Genomic DNA, 22,135 nt, shown 5'->3' with positions numbered 1-22,135 from the left:
TTCGGTGGGGGCCATTTTGGATTTTATGGATAACTGCCACTAGGGGGGCCACCCATCTTGTATCCATGGATTTTTGAAAACCTAGGCCTATACCTAAGTAACACCCTGCCAAAAATCAAAAAAATGTTTAAAGGGCCAGTACAAATGACCTCGCGGGCCGCCAATTGAAGAGCCCTGGTCTATGCGCTTTATCGGTCATGAAGTTTGTGCGTTGGATATTGCGCACCCGCTCAAGACCCTGCAATAATGCATGGTCATCCCCTGTCTGCACATCTTTGGCATAGCTCCAATGCTTGTCTTTCAAATGTTTATTCGCTTCAGATGGTATAATTGTATGCGGACGAAAGCTCCGGTAATCTCCCCTGTCATGCAGGTGGCCTTGCAAAAACAATGAGTAGACGTCTGCATTATATAACTACCTGGCCACTTGGTAGCGATAAACAGAAAAGCGCAACACAGCAGGGTATCCTCAAGCGCTACCATAGAAGAAGCTATGAGGAAGCGCCTCAGAGAGGGCGTGTCTTGTAGTTTTGCTGGGCGCAGATGGTGCATGTAGATACTGATAGGAGTTTCATATCACCACCACGCACTGCCTAAATGTGGATGTTCTTCTGTAGCAGAACCGCAGGGGATCTTGAAAAACATTTCTTAAAACGACGACTCTGGGAAGAAAAAACTCTAGAGATAGCCTGCCTACACACAAAACTGAAAACATTCGTTTGGGAATTTGAAGGACCCAAGGCAAGGCAAGTTATATGTCCATAATAAAACCTAAGGAAACTTATCTTAGCAGAACAAGGAAATGAAATAGCCTTACTGTCAAAACCTATCGTTATATTAATCAATATGTTGTTTCTTCCTGATGGATGTGACGTGACGTCCCGTATGGATACTGTATGTCTTGGAGGAAATCATTGAAGTTCAGCTAGTCCGTGTACGACGACAGAGTATTAGGGTCACACATGACGTGTCGACATTAAACTCAACATCTTGAGAATACAGTTTGGAGAGAGAACGACCGCACAAAAGTAGGGTACAAACGGGACGATCGAAAAGGAGGACGAATTAAACATTACAGTTTTCTAACATTAACCTCCATTGCTCAGCCAAATTCGTTCCTGTTACGTCCTTGAGTTATTATAGTCCGGTGGCATAATTAAAATACCGTTACCGAGGTGATAAAAGCACCAAATTTTGCATGGTGTTTCCTTAGGGTCTATAGTGTCATTTTTGCCTAGGAACCCTCGGAAAAAAAACTTTGTGACATGTCATATTAGAAGTATATCATTATCAATGAAATATGCTTAAATATAACAGCGATATTCAAGTTCCTGCACAAAATAAAGTGTTCAAATGAATCCCAAAGTTAACATTTTATATGTTTATTTATGTTTATGAACTTTTACATAACTAAAGCTTCAATACATGTCAAAGTATTAGCAATATGATCTTTATTGGCCCTGTAAATGATAATTTTGCACTGTAAAAAAACGTCCCGGCCTACATTTTTCTTAAAGGGATCACATATTAATCTTTACTGAAATTCAATTTTATATTACAATATATAACAATAAGTGACACTAAAGGCTATATATACTGTTGTTGTGTAATTTATGTGTAATTTATGTTGATAAATCACCCCATCAAGTGACTATCCAAAACACACTAATCCTGTGAGTAGAACTAGTGCTGAGAGACAGACACAGATCTGTAGCTGGAAACCATACAGGTATCCTGTCTCTGCTATATTACAGAGGCTAAGCAAATGTGGCCTTTTTTAGTACTTTGATGGGAGACCTGCTTGGAAACGTATGATGATGCTGGAAATGGTGGTGTTAGTGGCTGTCCATTAAAAGGCACTCTCCTCTCTGGTCAGGATAATATCAACCCCTATTGCCTTAGTGATGTCATGAATACATTTAACTGCAGGAAAGGGCCTTTGAATGCAACGGTGAAACAAACTCCTGACTCACTGTGAAAATGAAAGATTAGGGGGATCCCTGAACCTCTGGTCAAATTCCCAACATGGCTACCTCACTCTCCACCTCAGGCTGGTGAGCATTCTGGCACATAATGGCTGCAATGCATCACCCAGGTGAGTGCTAAATATTGGTGGTGCTTAGTGCAGTACTTTCAGAGCATAGTAAAGCACTATATGTAACATGTTTATATTGTTTTACCCAAGCATTAGTATAAGTATAATGTGATATACTCTTTTGATCCCTTGAGGGAAATTTGGTCTCTGCATTTATCCCAATCCGTGAATTAGTGAAACACACACAGCACACAGTGAACACACAGTGAGGTGCAGCACACACTAACCCGGAGCAGTGAGTTGGCTGCTACAGCGGCGTTCGGGGAGCAGTGAGGGGTTAGGTGCCTTACTTAAGGGCACTTCAGCCGTGGATGTGGGCATGGGAGACCAGTGCTCAACCACTTCCCCCGCCATTTCATACTGGGTCGGGGATTGAATCGGTAACCCTTCGGTTACAAACCCGAAGCCTTAACCAGTAGGCCACGGCTGCCCCCACTTAGGGTGTTTTGGATAGTCATCTACTTGATAGTGTGATGCATCAACATAAATTACACGTATACAAGTATAGTTTACTTGATTTAAATGATCATGTTTACTTTTCCACCTCGACATTAAATTACACTCATTTTAGGCAAGTAATCTCAAAATAAAAGACAAAATCAACATAATCAACAAAAGACAAAAACTGAGTTACATTTTACACATTTTAAGTAAGGATGGCTGTTAGATTTTACAGTGTATGAGTAGTTTTGCATAATGAAAGAGAGGGAGAGACTATAAAGCCTGTCCTAACAAACAACTGTTAGGTAGGTCTGCAAAAATAGCACAGAGAGGCCCATCACTATGATTTACCTGGCATCACTTTCTCTCTCTTTCTCACTCCTACATGTAGACTAATCGATTTTCCACAAAAGTGTGATGATTTCACACGGAATGACCCTGATGCAAATCTAAAATGAACATTTACCAATTTAAGGAGTTTGCTTTTGCATGGCTTCCTGCGTGATGGAATGGCAGTTGATTCCTTATGGTTCATGTCTGTCGGCCTACATGTAGGTCTGTTATTAAGATATCTTTGGAATCTGTGGAAATATTCTGAATATGAATAAGTGGGCTATTCGGTGAATTCATCACACCAATACTTTGTGACTGATTGGTTGGCAGATGTTCCAAGGACATACGGTACACTGTTAGACATTTCATTACTGTACTTTATATCACACAGTAAAATACTTTAAATTATTATTTCAGTACGTTTCTGCAAGTATGTGGATTTTGCGTGATAAGTGTGGTAAGTCACCAGATTTTTTAATTGTAGTAAGTTACCAGGTTTTTAAAAATTGCTGTCTACGTCACCTGCGACCACACACAAGTCAGAGTGACTTTCTTTGTTTATGTAAAGACTGACACAGTTTGAATGGCAGCACTCAGACTATGTGTTAGTGACATGTTAGAACATTTTTTATAAGCAATGGATTTTTTTTTTTTTAATTGGTGAAATTAAATTAAGTTAAATGTGTAATTTGGATAAAATAAACTTTTTAATATTTTTCAATAAGTTTGGCTGTGTTAATTTGATCAGCAGTAGGCTACTTCTATATAATACATTCACAATGAAATACAATATTATAATTATACACAATACTAATTAGGCCATTATTATTGATAGTATTATTATAGTAATATTGTCCAGTACAGTACTGTAAATCTGAATTGCAGTAACTTGTTGCCATTTAGTTACTGTAAAAAAAAAGCACTGACATGTCTAACAGTGTATTGTAAGAAGTCATGAGAGACATGTTTGTTACTAATGAGAAATATTTAAGATAAGATTTAACAACCTCGGCATCGATGCCAATGCACAGATCTCTCTAGCATTTTGTTGTCACAGGGGCCTTGCCACATCATGGACTACATTACCCATAACACCTTGCACATCTCATTCAAACCCACAACAACAGCTTAGTTCACTGTAACTATTTTTTTTAGCTACCTCAGATGCGAGTTAAGTAATGGCTGAGACTGAGAAGTTGGAGGAGTGTTCAAACCAGGTGAAGAGGAAACGCAGTCCCTCACCAACAATAGGGTCAGTTATGCCCAACACCTACACCTTTTACAGTGATGAATAATACATGATGCGTATATATTGTTGCCTGAGGTCTAATAGATGTTAAACCCTGCTCTGCCTTGGGACTGCATATAAATTAGCCCAAGGCTATAATGCATCAAATGGCAACGGACCTAGGGAAATATGTACAATATGTGTCATGTCCAGTTAAGTGTACTAACGGCTACATAATGTACAATATGTTGAATGTCCAGTTAAGTGTACTAATGGCTAGATAATGTACAATATGTTGAATGTCCAGTTAAGTGTACTAATGGCTACATAATGTACAATATGTTGAAATTCTAGTTAAGTGTACTAATGGCTACATAATGACATGATGTGCAATGTGTTGAATGTCCAGTTAAGTGTACTAATGGCTACATAATGTCATTTGTCAATAGGGAGTCAGCTGCTGATACTTTCAAAAAGTCTGGTGAGAATTCCATTTAATGCAAATTACAACTTATCAACGTTTCAATATTCACTAAGGGAAAATGTATGATAATATGCCATGTTATTATGACCACCTTTTTGAAAGTAGGTTTTGTATGCTACATCTAGCTAAGTTGCTCGGATATGACTTCTGCTGGGTGGTATGTTCAATATGTCTGCTGCATTTTCACTTCCAGTGCTGTTTCTTGTAGACATGTTGGCTAGTGAAAGACAGCTAATGCACTGCAGTGATAATTAGTGCTGTATGCTAAGTGCACACAGACTGGTATGTGGAAATAACTGAATTTTCTCTTTTTGCTTTTTGAATACCTGGACAATTCTTCTCCACTGCTTCCTCCAACCCAGTCCAGCCAGCTTCCGTCTCGTCCTCCATTACAGCTGAAACTGGAGGAGTTGTTGTGTCCCCAAATCTTGCCGGCAATATCATCCATGGACCAGTATCCATTCAGGTTTTTTCAGGTATAAAATTATGTTATGCATAATGTATGACATGTGCAATGCCAGACTTGCACACTTCATGGTTTAGATTTCTGGTGTGTTGAGGGTATTTGTTTCCCAAAATCGCTGTTGAGCAAACCATATGGTTAAATCACAATCTATGTTCCATTATTTAATGATTACTTGTCTGCCCCTCATCATTTTCTATATGGATGTATTAAGTAATTATTAAATATTATTAATTATGTTTTGCTTAGGATCTCATAAAATGGTTGTATTACACACTGATGTACACAGTTGACATGGTATATATTTGAAAAAAAAAAAAAATGTTATTCAGCAATGGAGAACCATCTTTGTGTCTCTTTTGTCTTCAAAGGATCTGCTGGAGCAACTTCTGCACAGAAAGAGGATGTTCGTTCTTCCGTGTCATGTGATGCAAAGACAGGTTCTGTATACAAACATATATGTTCGATTCAAGTGCATTAGAAGTGAGTTAGACCAGTTGGCCTATAACTCCAGTGAATTATGTGAAAGATCACACAACACATGAGTACCTTGTCTACCTCGCCACAGCACAAGCAATCTCTGTGCCCAAGTAGCACTGCTTCACCCCAATAGTCCCAAGTCAATACCTGCCTAGGAAATTGTCTCGTCTTAATCTACATTGCCATTTGTACTAAATGTGAATATGCAGACCATAAGAATTAATTAGGGATTTTTTGGCTCACTTTTACTCAAGACATTCTATCTGGCGACGAGATATTTCATTCACTATTCTAAGCTATGCTAGCGGGGTTGCTGCCAGACTATGGCAGGGATCACATTAGCCAGCGGCAGTGGCAAGCATAACGCAATGCTCAGACCATAATAAGCATACCATAACCATACCGAACCATAAAGAACAATAGGAAACCTGCCGCTTGCTAATGTGATCCCCGTCTAAGACAATGGAGGCAAAATGCTTTTGCTCATTCACGTGATGTGTTCCTTTAATAATGGACTTATTTATCCTGTAGTTGAGTTTTTTTTTTGTTCCCTTTTACATAGATGATGTCATTATTAAGAGCATCAGTGATCGAACCAAGAGGAGACTTAAGAGTACAGAGTACCTGTTTGAAGGTACTGAAGTGCGGAGAAAAGAAAAACTCTGTGAGGTCTACACGGAACTCTGTATCACAGATGGAGTGAGCGATGAGGTGAAAACTCAACATGAGTTGCGACAGATGGAAGTACAGTTTCAAAGGGAAAGATTTGCACAAGCTGCCATCAACTACAATGACATTTTCAAACTCTCTGCTGAACCTGGAGAACACATTAGAACTGTCATGACCAAAGGGATTGCTGGCATTGGCAAGAGTGTAACAGTGCAGAAGTTCATTCTGGACTGGAGAGAAAAAAGAGCCAATCGAGATGTGGATTTTATCTTAATGCTTCCTTTCCGTGAACTGAATTTGTTCATCGATGACCAGTACAGTCTGCATGGTCTGCTCTGCGAGTTTCACCCTGAGCTACGGAATATCCCCAATGTGGAGTTGTTCGACAAAGCCAAGATAATATTAATCTTTGATGGTCTAGATGAGAGTAAATTTTGTTTAAATTTCAAAGGGAAGGGGTCTTTGTCAAGCATTACAGACACATCATCGGTGTGCATGCTGATAGTCAACCTCCTGAAGGAGAATCTACTGCCCTCCGCCTCCATATGGATCACGTCCCGTCCAGCTGCTGCCCACCAGATTCCTCCTGAGTATATTGACCGATGGACGGAGATCCAGGGCTTTAATGATGAACAGAAGGAGCAGTACTTCAGAAACAAAATCAAAGATGGACCGGAAGCCGACAGGCTCATGAAACAGATTAAGGCTTCCAGGAGCCTCTACATCATGTCTTCCATACCTGTATTCTGCTGGATTTTAGCAACTGTGATCTTAAGAACGGGGACCAAAGGCAAGCAAGCGATTCCCCAAACACTTACTGAACTTTTCGCTCACTTTCTTCTGATTCAGCTCACAAGGACGGAGCAGAAGAATGAGGATCCTGATGACAAAGATGTAAGACAGGTCCTGAATTCCAACAAAGATGTAATCTTAAAATTGGCAGAGTTGGCATACAGAGAGCTGGAAAAGGATAATGCACTGTTTTCCGAGGAGAACTTGAAAGATTGCAGAATCGATATCCAAGACCTGGAGAAATCCGGTATGTGCACAGAAGTGTTTGTCTCAGAAACTGTGATCCTCCAGAAGAAAGTGTTCAGCTTCGTACACTTGAGCATCCAGGAGTTTCTTGCAGCTCTGTTTGTGTTTTACTCATTCTCCACTGGCAACCTGGAGGTGCTGAAGTCCTTTGCCATGGAAGGACAGCAGCTGCATGACCTGCTGGAGAGCGCAGTCAGGAAGTCCCTTCAGAGCCAGAATGGACATCTGGACCTTTTCCTCCGATTCCTTCTTGGCCTATCTCTGGAATCCAACCAGAAGCTCCTTAAAGGACTGCTCATGCACACTCAAGAAAACTCAGGGAGCATCAAGAGGACCGTCCAGTACATCAAAAATACCATCAACAGGCACAACCAGTCCACAGAGAGATGCATGAACCTTCTCCTCTGTCTGCTGGAACTGAAGGACCGCTCTCTGCACGAGGAGGTGCAACGGTATGTGGAGTCAGGGGAACTGCTCTCTCCTGCCATTTGCTCCACCCTGGCCTACATACGTCTGGTGTCAGAGGATACCCAGGAGATGTTTGACTTGACGAAGTACAATACGACAGATAAGGGACGCATGAGACTGGTCATCGCTGTCAGGAGTTGCAGAAAGGCTCGGTATGTAAGATAATGACTGAGATATTGGTCTCCAACACAACATTACAATTTGTATGATGGTAATGTTCCTGACCAAAAACATTTGATAATGCTCCCACAGAAAGACTGATTGAAAGGAAATATGAGTATTTGACTATATACACTTTAGATGCAATACTTCACCCATACCCTTGTCAGTTAGCCATTATTTTATATCAAACAGGACTGAAGCCATTGCTAAAGCTACAACAGCATTGAAGCCAATGGGAGTGTTAACACATTGTACATTTTCTTTGTTCTTTTTTGTAGGCTTGTCCACTGTGGTCTTACCAAAGACTCGTGTGAAACTATATCATCTGCTTTGAAGTTAGAGGGCTCTCAGCTGATGGAGGTCGATCTGAGTTACAACGCGGTGGGAGACTCTGGGGTGAGCATGTTACTGGAGGGGTTGACTGACCGAAACAGCAGACTGCACACTTTGAGGTTAGTATAAGCACACATGTTTATTTCAATCTAAACCATTTTTGCTATGGAAACTCTTGTTGCACCCATTTAGGTGATGAGATAATATTCAACTTGTGTTTCGAAGGGTGGTGGGTTCAATCCCTTGACAGCGCTTAGTTAGAAACTGCCGAGATAAGTTTTTTTTTTTTTTTTTTTTATAGACACAAATAGAAATAATTTACCTGTTATTGAATGAATGATTTTATGAATGTTATATTGCTATTGTGTGTAAAATCATCGGAAACCAATGACACCACAATATGGCAGCTGGATGTTGGACATGTTGGAAAATTCAATCCCACTAGTCTCACACTTTTCAAAACACTGTACAAACAGATTGAGGTGAATCAATATATAAATTACATGAAATTCCAGTAATGGTATGGAGCATATTCTAGACCAGGGGTTCACAAACTTTTCCACGACAAGGCCCCCCAAATACCACTAGGTTCTGGCCAAGGACCCCCTTGCTGTGTTCGTAAACCTATCGACAATACTATGGCAAATGTAAAATTACATTAAGCTAATTCTAACAATTATTTTAGCCACAAGCACTTCGCGATGGAGCATACATTGAGGCCCCCCTGGCACCCCCTCGCGGCCCCCACTTTGAAAACCACTGTTCTAGACGACTCATTTGTAGCAAATACTTCAGTCATTTCCCCTTGGAAAAGTAGGCTTTTACAATGTTACATTGCTAAGTATTTGCCCAAACACACCATGTAACTAGGTTATATCAGTGCCAACCGTGCCATTATTTTAAGGTTGCTAAAATTTGGCTTTGTAGGTAGATGGGTAGGGGATAGGCAGCTTGCCCCGCTAGGTTTTAGACCAAAAGCGCCTCACCAATGATTTCAGTTATAGATGGCGTCCTTTGTTGGATTAAAGTTAATAGCAGTAGTTTATGAACAGTGCAGCATTTTTTTTCCCCACCATGTTGCGGGCTGACTGAAAGTAGTATGCTGGCCGTATATTGCCCAGGTATGTTTTAGACCAATGCTCCTCACCAGCTCTATGCTATTCTCTCAGTGTTTCCCATACATTGACTTGTTTGTGGCGGCCCACCACAATATCAACACTGACCACCACACAATGATTTTCCACGTTGTACTAAATTGTGCTTAGATCTGGTTAGCATCATAACTACGCTGTGCTAATTTGTTAAAAACTGTTGTATTAAGGTTAATTCTGCAAATCAACCACCACAAATGGAATCCAATACTGTGGGAAACACTGTCTCTGTTCCCTCTCCGTGCAGGATGGCGAGCTGTGATCTAACAGGAAGTACTTGCAGGTCTCTAGCATCAGCCCTTCAGCTCGCGGAGTCACATCTGAGAGAGCTGGACCTGACCAACAACGACCTGACCGATTCAGGTGTAGCAGAGTTGTACTCTGCATTGTGCCACCAGGATTGCAAACTCAAGACATTGAGGTACGATGTGTACACTGATATCACTGACTGTTCTCATCCTGGAGTCCAGAAATGTATATCTACAATGCATGAACATTAGGGAGGTAACAGGCATTGTGTTCCTTTCAGTATATGAAGAAATATTTTGAGTTTTAATTTGTCTCCAACTTATTCTATTTAAAGAATCTTTAGAAAATCATATTATGAATTTAAAATTGTGAATCACACTGAATCAGGAGTTGAGTGTATTGTTACATCCCTAATGAAGTCATTCATTCATTCATGTATTTTATCCAATGCAACTAAGGCCATCGTTATACCAGAAGACTTTGACTTGATTTGTGAAAGATTCTTGAAAGATTATAGTCTTTTGAGTAAAGCTTGACTGGGAGGCATTAGTTGAAAGACTCCAATCTTTCACAAATCTTTCACAAATCCCGTCAAAGTCTTCTGATGTATGGGTAGCATTAGTCAGATATTTTGGTGATTGCAAAGCCAGTCTCATTAGATCAATTTGGGGTCAAGTGTCTTGCGCAAATATTTGCTTTTAACACTTATACGCACAATATGAAATCTTGATACAGTATATCATAAAGTACTTCAATTAAAACACAGTAATATTTAGCTAAATCACAGAGAAAGAATATCCCTTGGGATCAATAATGGTATATATACTAATTTAATACTGGACTATAAGAATAGTGCATAGAGAATAGTGCTGACATATAATTAATATCATGTGATGTGGCCTCCAACAGCAGGAAAGATGCATGTGGTATTTGGCTTGAGTTGTCTCTGCTGAAACTACAGCATGACAATCATGGGTTTTGTCATGTATGTAATGGTTTTGCCTGGAAACAATGTAATTGAACCTGTATAGGAATGGGCCTCGCCCCAGAGAACTTGGTTTTTCTGCTGGATATTGGTAACATGATTGATGGTAACATGTCCCCGGTCATGATTAAAGATGGCACCCTTTTTACTGTGTTGCTTTGTGGTTAAGATTCTTTAACACATTTCACTTGAGAATACAGTAAACTAGTCATATTTATTTTATTCCTATGGATTATTTACAACTGCTTTTGTTCATGGCAGACTTGCACAGTGCAACCTCACAGGAGACTCTTGTGTGAAGCTGGCTTCAGCTCTGCGATCGGCACATTCCACCATTTTGGAGCTGGACCTGTCCAATAACGACCTGGGTGACTCGGGAGTTGAGGGGTTGTGTGCGGCACTGGGTGACCTGAACTGCAAACTGGAAATGCTGAAGTAAGTACTTCACACACTTCAGAGGAGTATACCGGTTGTTATATGCCTGACGAGTTCGGACATCTCATAACATAACCTCTTTCTCTTATGCTCTTGGGTTGTCTTGTCTCAGTGAGAGGTTTCTTCAGCCCATCTCTCTCTCTCTCTCTCTCTCTCTCTTTCTCTCCCATAGACTCTGTGGTTGTCTTCACCATACCTAGAGATTGGCATGGGGTACTTTCCATAAGATCATCTCTCAATGCAAATCAAACCAGCTATTGGGCTAACTGAAATAAAACCATGCCAATCTAGGTATGGTGAAGGGTATGTGATGATGTGGGCCTATTTTAATTCCAAAGGCCAAGTGTCCTGGATCCATGGAATAACTGACCTTTAAAAATAAAATTCTGCCTGCCTCTATGGGAATTTAACATAGGAGTGTGTACACATATGCCCCCTGTATTTTAAGGAAGAGCATGCATTTATTAATGATACATTACCAATATTTATTCACAAAAAAAATTGGTGTCCTTAAAGGTAGGATTTTTCCTCTTTTTTTAAATTCAGGCATTAAAGAGCAATTTCCAAAAAATGATTTCTTTCCCCTATTTTTAGTCAACTTTAGCATGGGTTTGTAAACTTATTCTCACCACTGTAGTTGTGTAAATGTCTAAACTGGTTGAATGGAAGTCCCCTTCGTGGGACAATTTATATTGTTCTTTTTTGTTTGTTAGTGGGGTATTCTATTTGTTATACTGGTATCCTAAGTCAGTGTGTTACCTGTAGTGAAGTTTTTTTAATCAAATCTCTTCTCTTCTCTCTCTCTCTCTCTCTCTCTCTCTCTCTCTCTCTCCCCGAATAGGCTCTCCGGTTGTCTTGTCACAGAGAAGGGTTGTGGCTTCCTGTCCTCAGCTCTCAGACAATGTCCTTCCCGCCTCAGAGAACTGGACCTGAGCTACAATTACCCAGGAGACACTGGATGCCTGAAGGACAAAGAGTGCCACCTAGAAAAACTGAAGTGAGTTTTAGTGTTGTTTGTGTATGTATGACCAGAAATGTACTTGTATTCATTTAGAGTTGATGTTTTATACAAAGTGATTTACAAATGAGGAATGACGTTTAAACTACAGTGCAATAGTGCTAAGAGCATGGATGGATTATCATGACCATAGGCCCTAGGCACAACATGCGAACACATACACACAGTCTAACAGGTGACATATGGTTTGGTGTTGGTTTACTCATGCATTACCATTTTCAAAAAGTGTGAAACCTGTGAGAAATAGGCGAAAGGCTAATCATTAATCTACTAGCCTACAAGCTGAAATTTGGTATGAAATTGTAGGCTATTCTGTTTAGATTCTATTAAATTCTGGAGTACGGGGGTTTCTGGCAGATAATTGGACGATTTCCACACAATTTTGAAAATAAGCTTTAGGATAGCTGCCTGTCATCTGACTCATCCAAACCATGTGCATGTGTGAAACAAACACTAACATGGGACTTGGACATCACAATGAATGAGGAATAAACAAATCTGCACTGATAAGTAGTACTACTAGTTTAGTACTACTTTAGTATAGTAAATTTTAAAGAGGCCATCATTGTTTCTCAAAGCTGCTGTTGCCTACTGGTTGTGCTTTGGGGTTAGTATGTCTATATTTCTTCACTTTTAGCTTTAACTTTGGACAAAATGTGTCGCATATCAACACACATTGATTGTAAGCTATACCAGGCACTAACAACAAACAATAATGTGCTTGCTCTATGCGTAAATCCATTTTAAATTATGCATGTGCTTACTGCGCTACACTCAAAATATAATTTGCAGTAGTGTCTATCCCGCTCAAAAGTTTAGACAGAAGTAGATTTCATGTTCATGAGTTGTTGAAGTAGATAGATCATCACATACCCTAGGATTGTTATGAATAGTGTACTTGATGTGAGCGCATTGCTTGCAATAATATCAATTATTGCGGAAGTTTCGTGTCACATGTCTGTAAATAAGTGCAATTTGTCAAGTCTTTCAGGACCCCCCTGGAGTGCTAAGTGCCCACTTTGCCTAGATGCATTAATCCGTCTATGCCTAAGAGTAACAGGAAATGCTTTGGAAATACAAAGAGAGGGTTGCCAACACAGCTCATTTTAATTTCAGGAAAATGTTAGATATTGCAGATCAAAAGCACAGGGATTATTTATGATTGACGGTGATGATGGTTACTAAATCAATCCTATTCAGTAAAGGTTTTGATATCTTGTAAATAATTGTCAACTACGCAATACATGTGTATATTATTTGTATGTTTGTATGTATGTGTATCAATGTATGTTTGCATCTGTGTTTCCTTTCCTTACAGTGTGGATCATAATGACGGTTGCTGGCTGAAACCAGGTCTACAGAAATGTAATTATGAAACCTCTGGATTTTGTTTTCTATGTATTTGCTGAAATCCTTCCTGTGTTCTGGATTGTGTTGATGTATCATCAGATAAGTCATAGCAGTTATTTTGGGGGTTTGTGTGTGTATATTGGATCCACAGATGCACGTCCAGATTGTTTATGTTTATGGTTGTTATGAAAATGTGCCATTATTGTTATTATTTAGAATATGTGCAGATGTCTGGGATACACACACACACATAAAGTGTATTTTTTAAGTATATTGTTGGGGCTTGTTTGGGACACACACACACATAAAGTGTAGTTTTTTAAGTATATTGTTGGGGCTTGTTTGGGATACACACACACACATAAAGTATATCAGTGTTTCCCATACATTGACTAATCTGTGGCGGGTCACCACAAAATAAAAATCGGCCGCCACACATAAATATTCTATGTTTAATTTAATTTAATTTAATTTAAATATAAGATCAAATCCTTGCATTGCCATTGAGCTGTAGCCTGGCGGGCCATCCTATATCATTGAAATGTATAGTCTGGAATCGAACCATTTAACTCACTTAATCCAAGGGGCGGGCAGAGAATTGTCTTTCAAACTGCCTAGGCATGCAATAGGCCAGCGCTACGACCATATCCGTATCCGGTCACCAAAATGGCAAATACATCCTTCTTCGAAAGGAATGACTTAAGTGCATTGTGTTGCTCAACTTTCAAAGAAAAGCACAAATCCAACTCCTCCAACGTTAATGCCAACGCCGATTCAAACAACCACACTTCGTTCGCCATAGCCACCTTCCTTGTTGTTCACCGTCGCAGGACTGTTGTTATCCTGTTAAGCCCGCCTTAAGACTCTCTAACAAAATAGAGCGCTGTGATTGGATGACATCCACAGCGTCAGCCAATAGAAATCCCTATGGTTTGGTACTAGACGTACAGGCTGAGCAAATTAATTTGCCGCCGCTAGGTTGTGTCTAGATTTCTAGGCTAATTGAGCTGCGCTTTTTATGCACGCAGCCTTTCCTTGCCCCGCCCCGCTCTCTCTCGTAGCCCGCTGCCCCTCCTCTGCATGTGCATTTAACAAAATATTCACGATTGTTGAAGGATTGTTGTTGCCACATAGAAGCATTGCATAGAAGACGTCTGGCTAAATTGCTATTAAATCCGCTTAGTATCGTGACCATGCTGCGCAAATTTGTTCAAAACTGCTGCATTGAAGTTAACTCTGCTAAGATCTTATCACAACATAGTAGGCTACATTGAAGAGACTAAACTAAGTTCAGTTATGCAATCAAGCAGTATCTCAAAGCTAACATTAGAATACTGTTTGGGTGTCGAATTTAGCATGCTTAGCCTACTTACAGCTGCTTGTCAATTTAAGTTGAAGGGCTCATTTTATTGACTCTGACACTGAATGTTTGCAAAATCCCGATGTAAATGGAAAAGTGTTTTCCAAAATTCAAAAGTGCTTGTCCCAAGGAGAAGTACGAACATTTATTTTAACTATGTAGAAAACGTTATGAATTGCATCCACACATCAGCAGCCTTTAAACTGTGTTACAATTGCAATTTGCAAGGGTTCCCTCACGAACGTCTTAAAGTGACAGGCACTCAATTAGACCTATACACTACCAAGGCGTGCCCCCCTCCCGTTGTCCAAGTCAGCTACCGCCACAAATAGAATCTAATTCTGTGGGAAACACTGTATATTGTTGGGGCTTGTCTGGGATTCACACACACACACACACACACATAAAGTGTAGTTTTTTAAGTATATTGTTTGTGATAGTATATTGTTGTTGTTATTATTTTTTTTAATTATATTGTTGGAGCTTGTTTGCCGTTATTGTGATGAAAGAGACTGACAGCAAGCGTGTGGGAGAGAGAGATCGGAAGGGATTGGGAAATGACCCGGGTTGGACTCGAACCTGGGACCCCGTGGCCACTCGGACCTCGAAGTGGTGCGGGCGCTGTAGCCAGGTGTGCCACAGTAAGTGTAATATATATAATCTGACATTTCTGCAGATGCCTGGGAGCTCACACTGGACATCAACACGGTCCACCCCGAGGTGCAGCTCAGCGACGGGAACAGGACGCTGACACATGTGGACAAGGAGCAGCCGTACCTTGACCACCCGGAGCGGTTTGACCACTGCCCCCAGGTGCTGTGCACCGAGGGCCTCAGGGGACGCCACTACTGGGAGGCCGAGTGGAGCGGCGGCGAGGCCGTCATCGGCGTGGCCTACCGGAGCATCCGCAGGAAGATGTGGGGCGCCGACTGCAAGATCGGACTGGACGACAAGTCGTGCGGCCTGTGGTGTGAAGGTGGGCGGTACTCCATGAGGCATAACAAGAACAAAACGATCATACCCCCACCGGCATCCTCCTCCTCCTCCTCCTCCAACCCCACCCATTCCAAGAGAGTGGGAGTGTATCTGGACTGGCCCGCCGGAACCCTGTCCTTCTTTAGTGTCTCGTCCGGAAGACTCGTCCACATGCACACCTTCTACTCCACGTTCACCGATCCCCTCTACCCGGGGTTCTGGGTCCACGTCGATTCCTCCGTGTCCCTGTGCCAGGTCACATGATGCCCACAGCCACTAGTTGGGTTCATCCAAATCTGGATGCCTGTAGCAGCACGGTAATACATCACATCATAAAAAAAAAAAATCCATCATGGGACGATTACCCTGTTTTTGGACCTTTTAGACCTTTTTTATGTTTGGACCATTTACCAGTGGGGATGTCGATACAACAAAAACTGTGGTTAAAACATGGACCAAATAATCATGTGAAGGAGTTTTGACACTCCTTATTGTATAGTTATGTAAGTGTGTGCATAAATAACAGTACAATAATTTAAAGGTTGTATTCATTAGGTGTTTTTAATATTTGTTTAGTTTGTTCTTGGTTTTATCTTAGATGGGACTCTTGAGGTCCACACAAGTTGCATGTCTGCACTGGCTCCCTGGTTCATCTACTTTACATTCATTCACCCACCCTGTAGCTGCCTTGCTGACCTAGCTGTTGGCTGCAGCAACTCAAGCTAGGTAGCACCAATTTCCGTTTTATTTTTCATACCAACATTACTCTGTGACCTCGAGAACAGAGATCACTAGATTTCTCCTTTAAGTGTCACCTGTATCCAAAAATGTTATATTTTATGAATGTATTGGTTTTTTTTTATCTGCACTGTATAGTATTTTGTTTTAGATAAAGTATTTGGTAGTATATATTTTATAATACAGCAGTTCGTTTTGTACCTAGTTTAGCATTTAGTTTAATTTTGTAATATATGGCCTGTGTGGTCACGTCCTGCAGTGTGTCTTTCTCTCTTTTATGAGACTGACTGCTCTTGTCTGAGAAAAAACACTGAACAAATAAATTGTAAAACTGATATCTAAAATATCTGTTTTATATTGAAGGTTCCGTCCACGATTCTAATGCAATCAAAACTACCATGAAAAAAATATATTAAAGATGACAACAGCGAGTTTGATGTTACATTCCAATACACTTTCATTACACATTTACACATACACTAAGACTGGACTGAAAGGATCTGTAGACAAAGCATTTAATTCTTATGAAGTTTCATTACTAAAGCACAGCTGATCTCAATTCTTCAGTTAACAGTCTCATAGAAACCCAGACTGCTCGTTTACCTTTATGAGATAAATCTCTGGTGTCACAGAGAGAAAAAGTGCAAGCAGAGAACATAATTCAGGTTTGAGAGACTTGTAGTATACGTCAAAACTGAAGTTCCAATGATCTACAAATCAGCCCTCCCTGTGAAAATACCTCCCATACTGTACTCTTAAAACAGTCCTGTAGTGATGTAGCAGCCTCCTCACTCCTGCATTGTCTTTACAGCTGGTTTGGTTCTGCAGACAACTGGTTTATAAGATGTCAGTGTCAGAAAGAGTGAACGAGCAGAGAACCTAAATCAGGTTTGATAGACCGGAAGGATATGTAGAAACTGGAGTTCTCACTAGTTGAACCCACAATAAACAAAACTAAATGCATGGGATATTTATGTTTACTCACTACGCAGGTACTGATCTCAGACTCTAAAGGGCATATAACTAAGGCATGCATTATGTACTTTGTGCATTATGTACTTTGTGCATTATGTACTTAGTGATGTCATAATAGATGATGTTCGTACAGCGGAGTAAGGACATTACTGTGCCCCGGAACGTACACACTACTGCTCTGCTATATGCTATACATGTATGTGTACTACAATACTGCCATACGATTGCAGTGCCACCTACAGGTCATTACATGGCATTCCCATCCACTACATTCTGATACATTTTCAATCATAACACGTTCCCCTGGGAAAATGAAGCCATGGTATGAGTAGCACTTTTTTTCAAGTTTACACAAGTTGTTCATCACTAAAATATGGAGTACTGGAGAATCAAAATGACAAGCATCATCTCACATCAAAACAGAATTGTCCCAGGTTACCCATTTGAAACATGAACACAACACTACAATTTGATGTTGTATAAATGTTGTAAGTGCAGCTGCACCCACTGTAGGTTCAAATCTTACCCATGGTCATTTCCTGTGCCCAACCTATCTTCTCCTCCAGGTATTATGTAAGATAATATATTGTGTTATTCCACTGCTTGGTTGAATTTCCCATTGTCCTAGGTAATTTAGAACGACCATTAACCGTATGTTATTTGCACACCTATGAAGTAGATCCATTTTGTTGGCCGTATCACACTTGTATATTAATTCGCCGAACTCGTTGTGAAGTTTAAATGAACTGTCACGTTGCATCTGAGCTGTAAAATGCAGACGTTCAGAACATAGTAACATTGTAGCATATGACGGAGATGGCTTTTAGCTAGATGGATTACAGCAGGCTAAGTAAAATAGCGATGTTTCACAGCTAAAGTTCATGAGAATCTTGGGATACGCCATACCTGTCAACATATGGACCCTTTCAACAATAAAAACAAAAACAATGCTTGAACATTCTATTTGGGCCCCAATCTACTTCCTCTGCATTAAGATAACATATGGAATGTTAAAAAGGAAGTCTTGTGGGGCCAACTATGATGCTGATAATGGAACTGTCTTGAAAGGGTCTTAAAAAATATACAATATTGCAAGTAGGCTAGCCTATGTCAGCAACATGTTGATATATTTATATGTATATAGATATCATTTTAGCGGAAGGCTTAAATGCAAGTAGGCTACGACCCTAAATATTTGAAGTAATATTGAAGTAATACTTGAAGATATGGATTCACTTAAATTGAGACAAAATTGGACAGAAACCTTAGTGTGCGATGATCACTGAATTGCTGGCATATGAGAGGAAATACCACATGGAAACAAAGCACCCCTGTCAAAGACAAACCTGTTGAGCACTGAAAGGTGACATCAGGAGTTGAAGACTTCACAAATATAATGCCAAACATCAGCATGTTCCAAACATACAGGCACTTTGCATGTATCTGTTGGCATAATCGCAAAAAAATATATATAAATAAAAAAAAAAAAATATATATATATATATTTATATATAGGTCACGACTAAATGAACATGGGAAATTGTGGGTCCCAAAGCAAGACCAGTTAAGAACCACTGATCTAATGTATCTGTGCACTGCATAGTTGTAGACTAAGAACTACACTGTAGTCTTTAGGTGTGAGTTTCACAAGCCTCACACCTAACTGCTCTTGGAGATGGAGAGGTCTCTTCTCTTCTCTTGACTCCTGCAGCTGTTTTAGATCCAATAGTGTGCGTGGATACAATAGTGTGCGTGGAGGTCACACTGACCTCCCTCCCTCCTTCTCTTTAGTCTTGTCTTTCCTTTGGCTCTCTTCGACTGGCTAGGCTCTGTCCGGCTTGTTCACTTCTTCTGGAGGAGACCTTGCTTCCACTGGCCTCCCTCTCTCTTCCTCCCTCCCTCTCTCTCTTTCTCTCTCTCTCTCTCTCATTTATATGAGGTCTGTTTCTTTATGTTTCATGAATTGTTTTATCTGGTGTATTTGACAGACTAACCTGTTAACTTGTTACGTTTGCCTACTTTGTTCTTTTGTTACTTTGTTACAGTTTGCTTACCTATCTGAGTTTTTACTTTACATTCAATATGGTATAGGGCTGGGATAAACGATTATTTTTTAAACGATTAATCTAGCGATTATTTTTTTCGATGCATCGATTAATCTAACGATTCATTTTTTCAGTCCGATTCGATTTCGATTCGATTATCGATTATCTCCCCATTAATTGACTAATAGCAACTCATACATGTTGATTTACATATCTGAATGAAAAAAACATGAATTCCTTAACATTGGAATATATGTTTATTGCTCTTAAGATTCCAAAATAAAAGACTATACAAGTGCAAAGTAATGCATTCTTAGCATTCAGCTCAGTTCAGTAGTGTATAGGTCTAATTGAGTGCCTGTCACTTTAAGGCGACGTTCGTGAGGGAATCCTTGCAATTAACATTAACACAATTAAAACGCTGCTGATGTGTGGATGCAATTCATAACGTAGTTCAAATAACGGTTCGTACTTCTCCTTGGGACAAACACTTTTGAGTCTTGGCAAACATTCAGAGTCAGTAAAATGAGCCCTACATGAGTAACGAAATTGACAAGCAGATGTAAGTAAGCATTTCCAAAAATGGGAGATTTTTTTTTTTTCGCGGGGTAGCGGGGTCAGTGTTTATACCGGATCTGTGTTTGCATATTTAATACGTTTCATACACGTGTTTCAACACTGCATTTCGGTCGCTGCTTTTACCTTACCATTACCTTACGCATGCCAGTTACTGTATGTATCCGCCAGCTGCCTGCAGTCTACTTCCAAAACTCCAAAACTGCTTGCTGTCAGATTTGGTTCCGAGGGCACAAGTTCAGTGTATCAACAACACTCAATAACAGTTTATGTGATGTGTTAATCAATTAAATTCCCAACAATTTCACAACAGCTAGTTCTGGAGTAGGCCATTCAACTAGCCCGCTTGCTTACGACGAGACTCAGGCTGCGCAGTCGGCACCCGCTTGCTTATTTGGGTTTTGGGTTGCCAGGTTTTAGCCTATGACAAAACGGTTGAAATTTAAACTAAGTGATCGTGTATGTGTGGGGTGTATTTCATACACAATCTGGCAACCTGAATGGATCAATGATTTTAAAATGAAGTTTGATGGCCATGCAAATTACGGGAGTTTTCCGGGAGAAATAACAAAACGGGAGGGTGCTGGGAGATGACCTTGAAATACGGGAGAAACCCGGGAAAAACGGGAGTGTTGACAGGTATGGGATACGCCCGCTTGACAACGGGATGGATAGAACTAACGACTGGCCTTTGGCCGTAGCAACCAAAGATTCTAGAGCGTTACGCGTATAATTGCAAAAAGTAGAAAAAAAGTAGAGCTCAATGCAAATCAAACCAGCTAATAGGCTAACTGAAATAACACCATGCCAATCTCTAGGTATGGTGAAGGGTATGTGATGATGTGGGGCTATTTTAATTCCAAAGGCCAAGGTAACTTTATCAGGATGCACAGTATTCTGGATCCATGAAATAACTGGCCTTTAAAAATAAAAATCTGCCTGTCTCTATGGGAATTTAACATAGGGGTGGGAATACTTATGACCCCTGTATTTTGTTATTGTTATGATTATGGTTATGGTTATGGATTTAGCAGACGCCTTTGTCCAAAGCGACACATAAATACAAAACAACATAATAATATTTAAAATTGAACAGGGAACAGATTAAAATGTAGGTCAAATATAGTAAGGAGAATAGTTGTAGTACACAATAATATCAATTCAAGCAATAGCCTAATAAAAAGGAATGTAAAAAAGGGGAAAGGCAATAATAAAACAATAATGTCAATTCAATCAATAATATAAAAACAATGACATGCTAAGACTACATTAAGGAGAATATCAATAATAAACAATAATGTCAAATTAATTAACAGCCCAATTAAAATAAAACAACATTATATAAACCATAACACATAAGCGCTTAAACAACTAAGTATATGTTGAATAGGAATGTCTTTAGACCCCTCTTAAACGACCCAAAACTACCACAGGAACGGAGAGCACTGGGCAGTTCATTCCACCAACATGAAACCACTGAAGAAAAGAGTCTGGAATTAGACCCAGTTTTCATGACTGGTCGACACAACATACGCTCACCAGATGACCGCAGTGGGCGGTTGGGGATGTAAGGCTTGATTATTGAATTAAAATAACTAGGAGCAGATCTAGTTAGTGTCCTATAGGCCAAAGTGAGAGATTTAAATTTAATTCTGGCTACTATAGGGAGCCAATGGAGAGTAACTAGGAGAGGAGTTACATGTGTCCTCATTTTAGGGAAGAACATTTATTTATTTATGATACATTATTCATTCACTAAGAAAATTGGTGTCCTTAAATGTTAGATATTTCCTCATTTTTCACTTAAGGCATTAAGATCAATTTCTAAAAGATGATTTTATATTCCTCTTTTCAGTCAACTTTAGCATGGGTGCCAATACTTTTGGCCATCACTGTACATATACAGGAAAAATTAGGGGGAAAAAAATGAAATAAGGCTAATAAGATAAATGTTCTGCTCTCTACACCCAGATAAACATCAATGGGCTATTACTCAGCTGAATATCTCCTCTCAGGCAAAAACTGACAGAGATATACACAAGGAAATGTAGACAAGGAAAACCACATAGTGCCAAAGGCACTTT

The 22,135-nt window shown here is 39.9% G+C and overlaps 1 protein-coding gene across 3 annotated transcripts; it reads left to right on the top strand.

Moving 5' to 3' along the window:
• The first annotated feature begins 552 nt into the window (after nucleotides 1-552).
• On the top strand, nucleotides 553-16,790 carry LOC125298447 (NACHT, LRR and PYD domains-containing protein 12-like). Of its 3 annotated transcripts, XM_048249189.1 has the most exons (13): nucleotides 553-746; nucleotides 3,287-3,326; nucleotides 4,025-4,121; nucleotides 4,547-4,578; nucleotides 4,944-5,057; nucleotides 5,416-5,484; nucleotides 6,087-7,851; nucleotides 8,140-8,313; nucleotides 9,593-9,766; nucleotides 10,841-11,014; nucleotides 11,856-12,011; nucleotides 13,351-13,397; nucleotides 15,419-16,790. In XM_048249189.1, the coding sequence occupies exons 3-13, from the start codon at nucleotides 4,048-4,050 to the stop codon at nucleotides 15,979-15,981; spliced, it is 3,342 nt and encodes a 1,113-aa protein (XP_048105146.1). In that variant the 5' UTR covers nucleotides 553-746; nucleotides 3,287-3,326; nucleotides 4,025-4,047; the 3' UTR covers nucleotides 15,982-16,790. The 3 variants fall into 3 exon arrangements, with proteins under 3 accessions (XP_048105146.1, XP_048105147.1, XP_048105145.1); XM_048249190.1 differs by lacking the exon at nucleotides 3,287-3,326 and having other exon boundaries at nucleotides 553-741; XM_048249188.1 differs by lacking the exon at nucleotides 3,287-3,326.
• The last annotated feature ends 5,345 nt before the right edge of the window (nucleotides 16,791-22,135 follow it).

This window comes from Alosa alosa, chromosome 7, assembly GCF_017589495.1.
Source record: "Alosa alosa isolate M-15738 ecotype Scorff River chromosome 7, AALO_Geno_1.1, whole genome shotgun sequence".
In the NCBI taxonomy this organism is placed as follows: domain Eukaryota; kingdom Metazoa; phylum Chordata; class Actinopteri; order Clupeiformes; family Clupeidae; genus Alosa; species Alosa alosa.
This window is presented reverse-complemented; position numbering and strand designations above follow the sequence as displayed.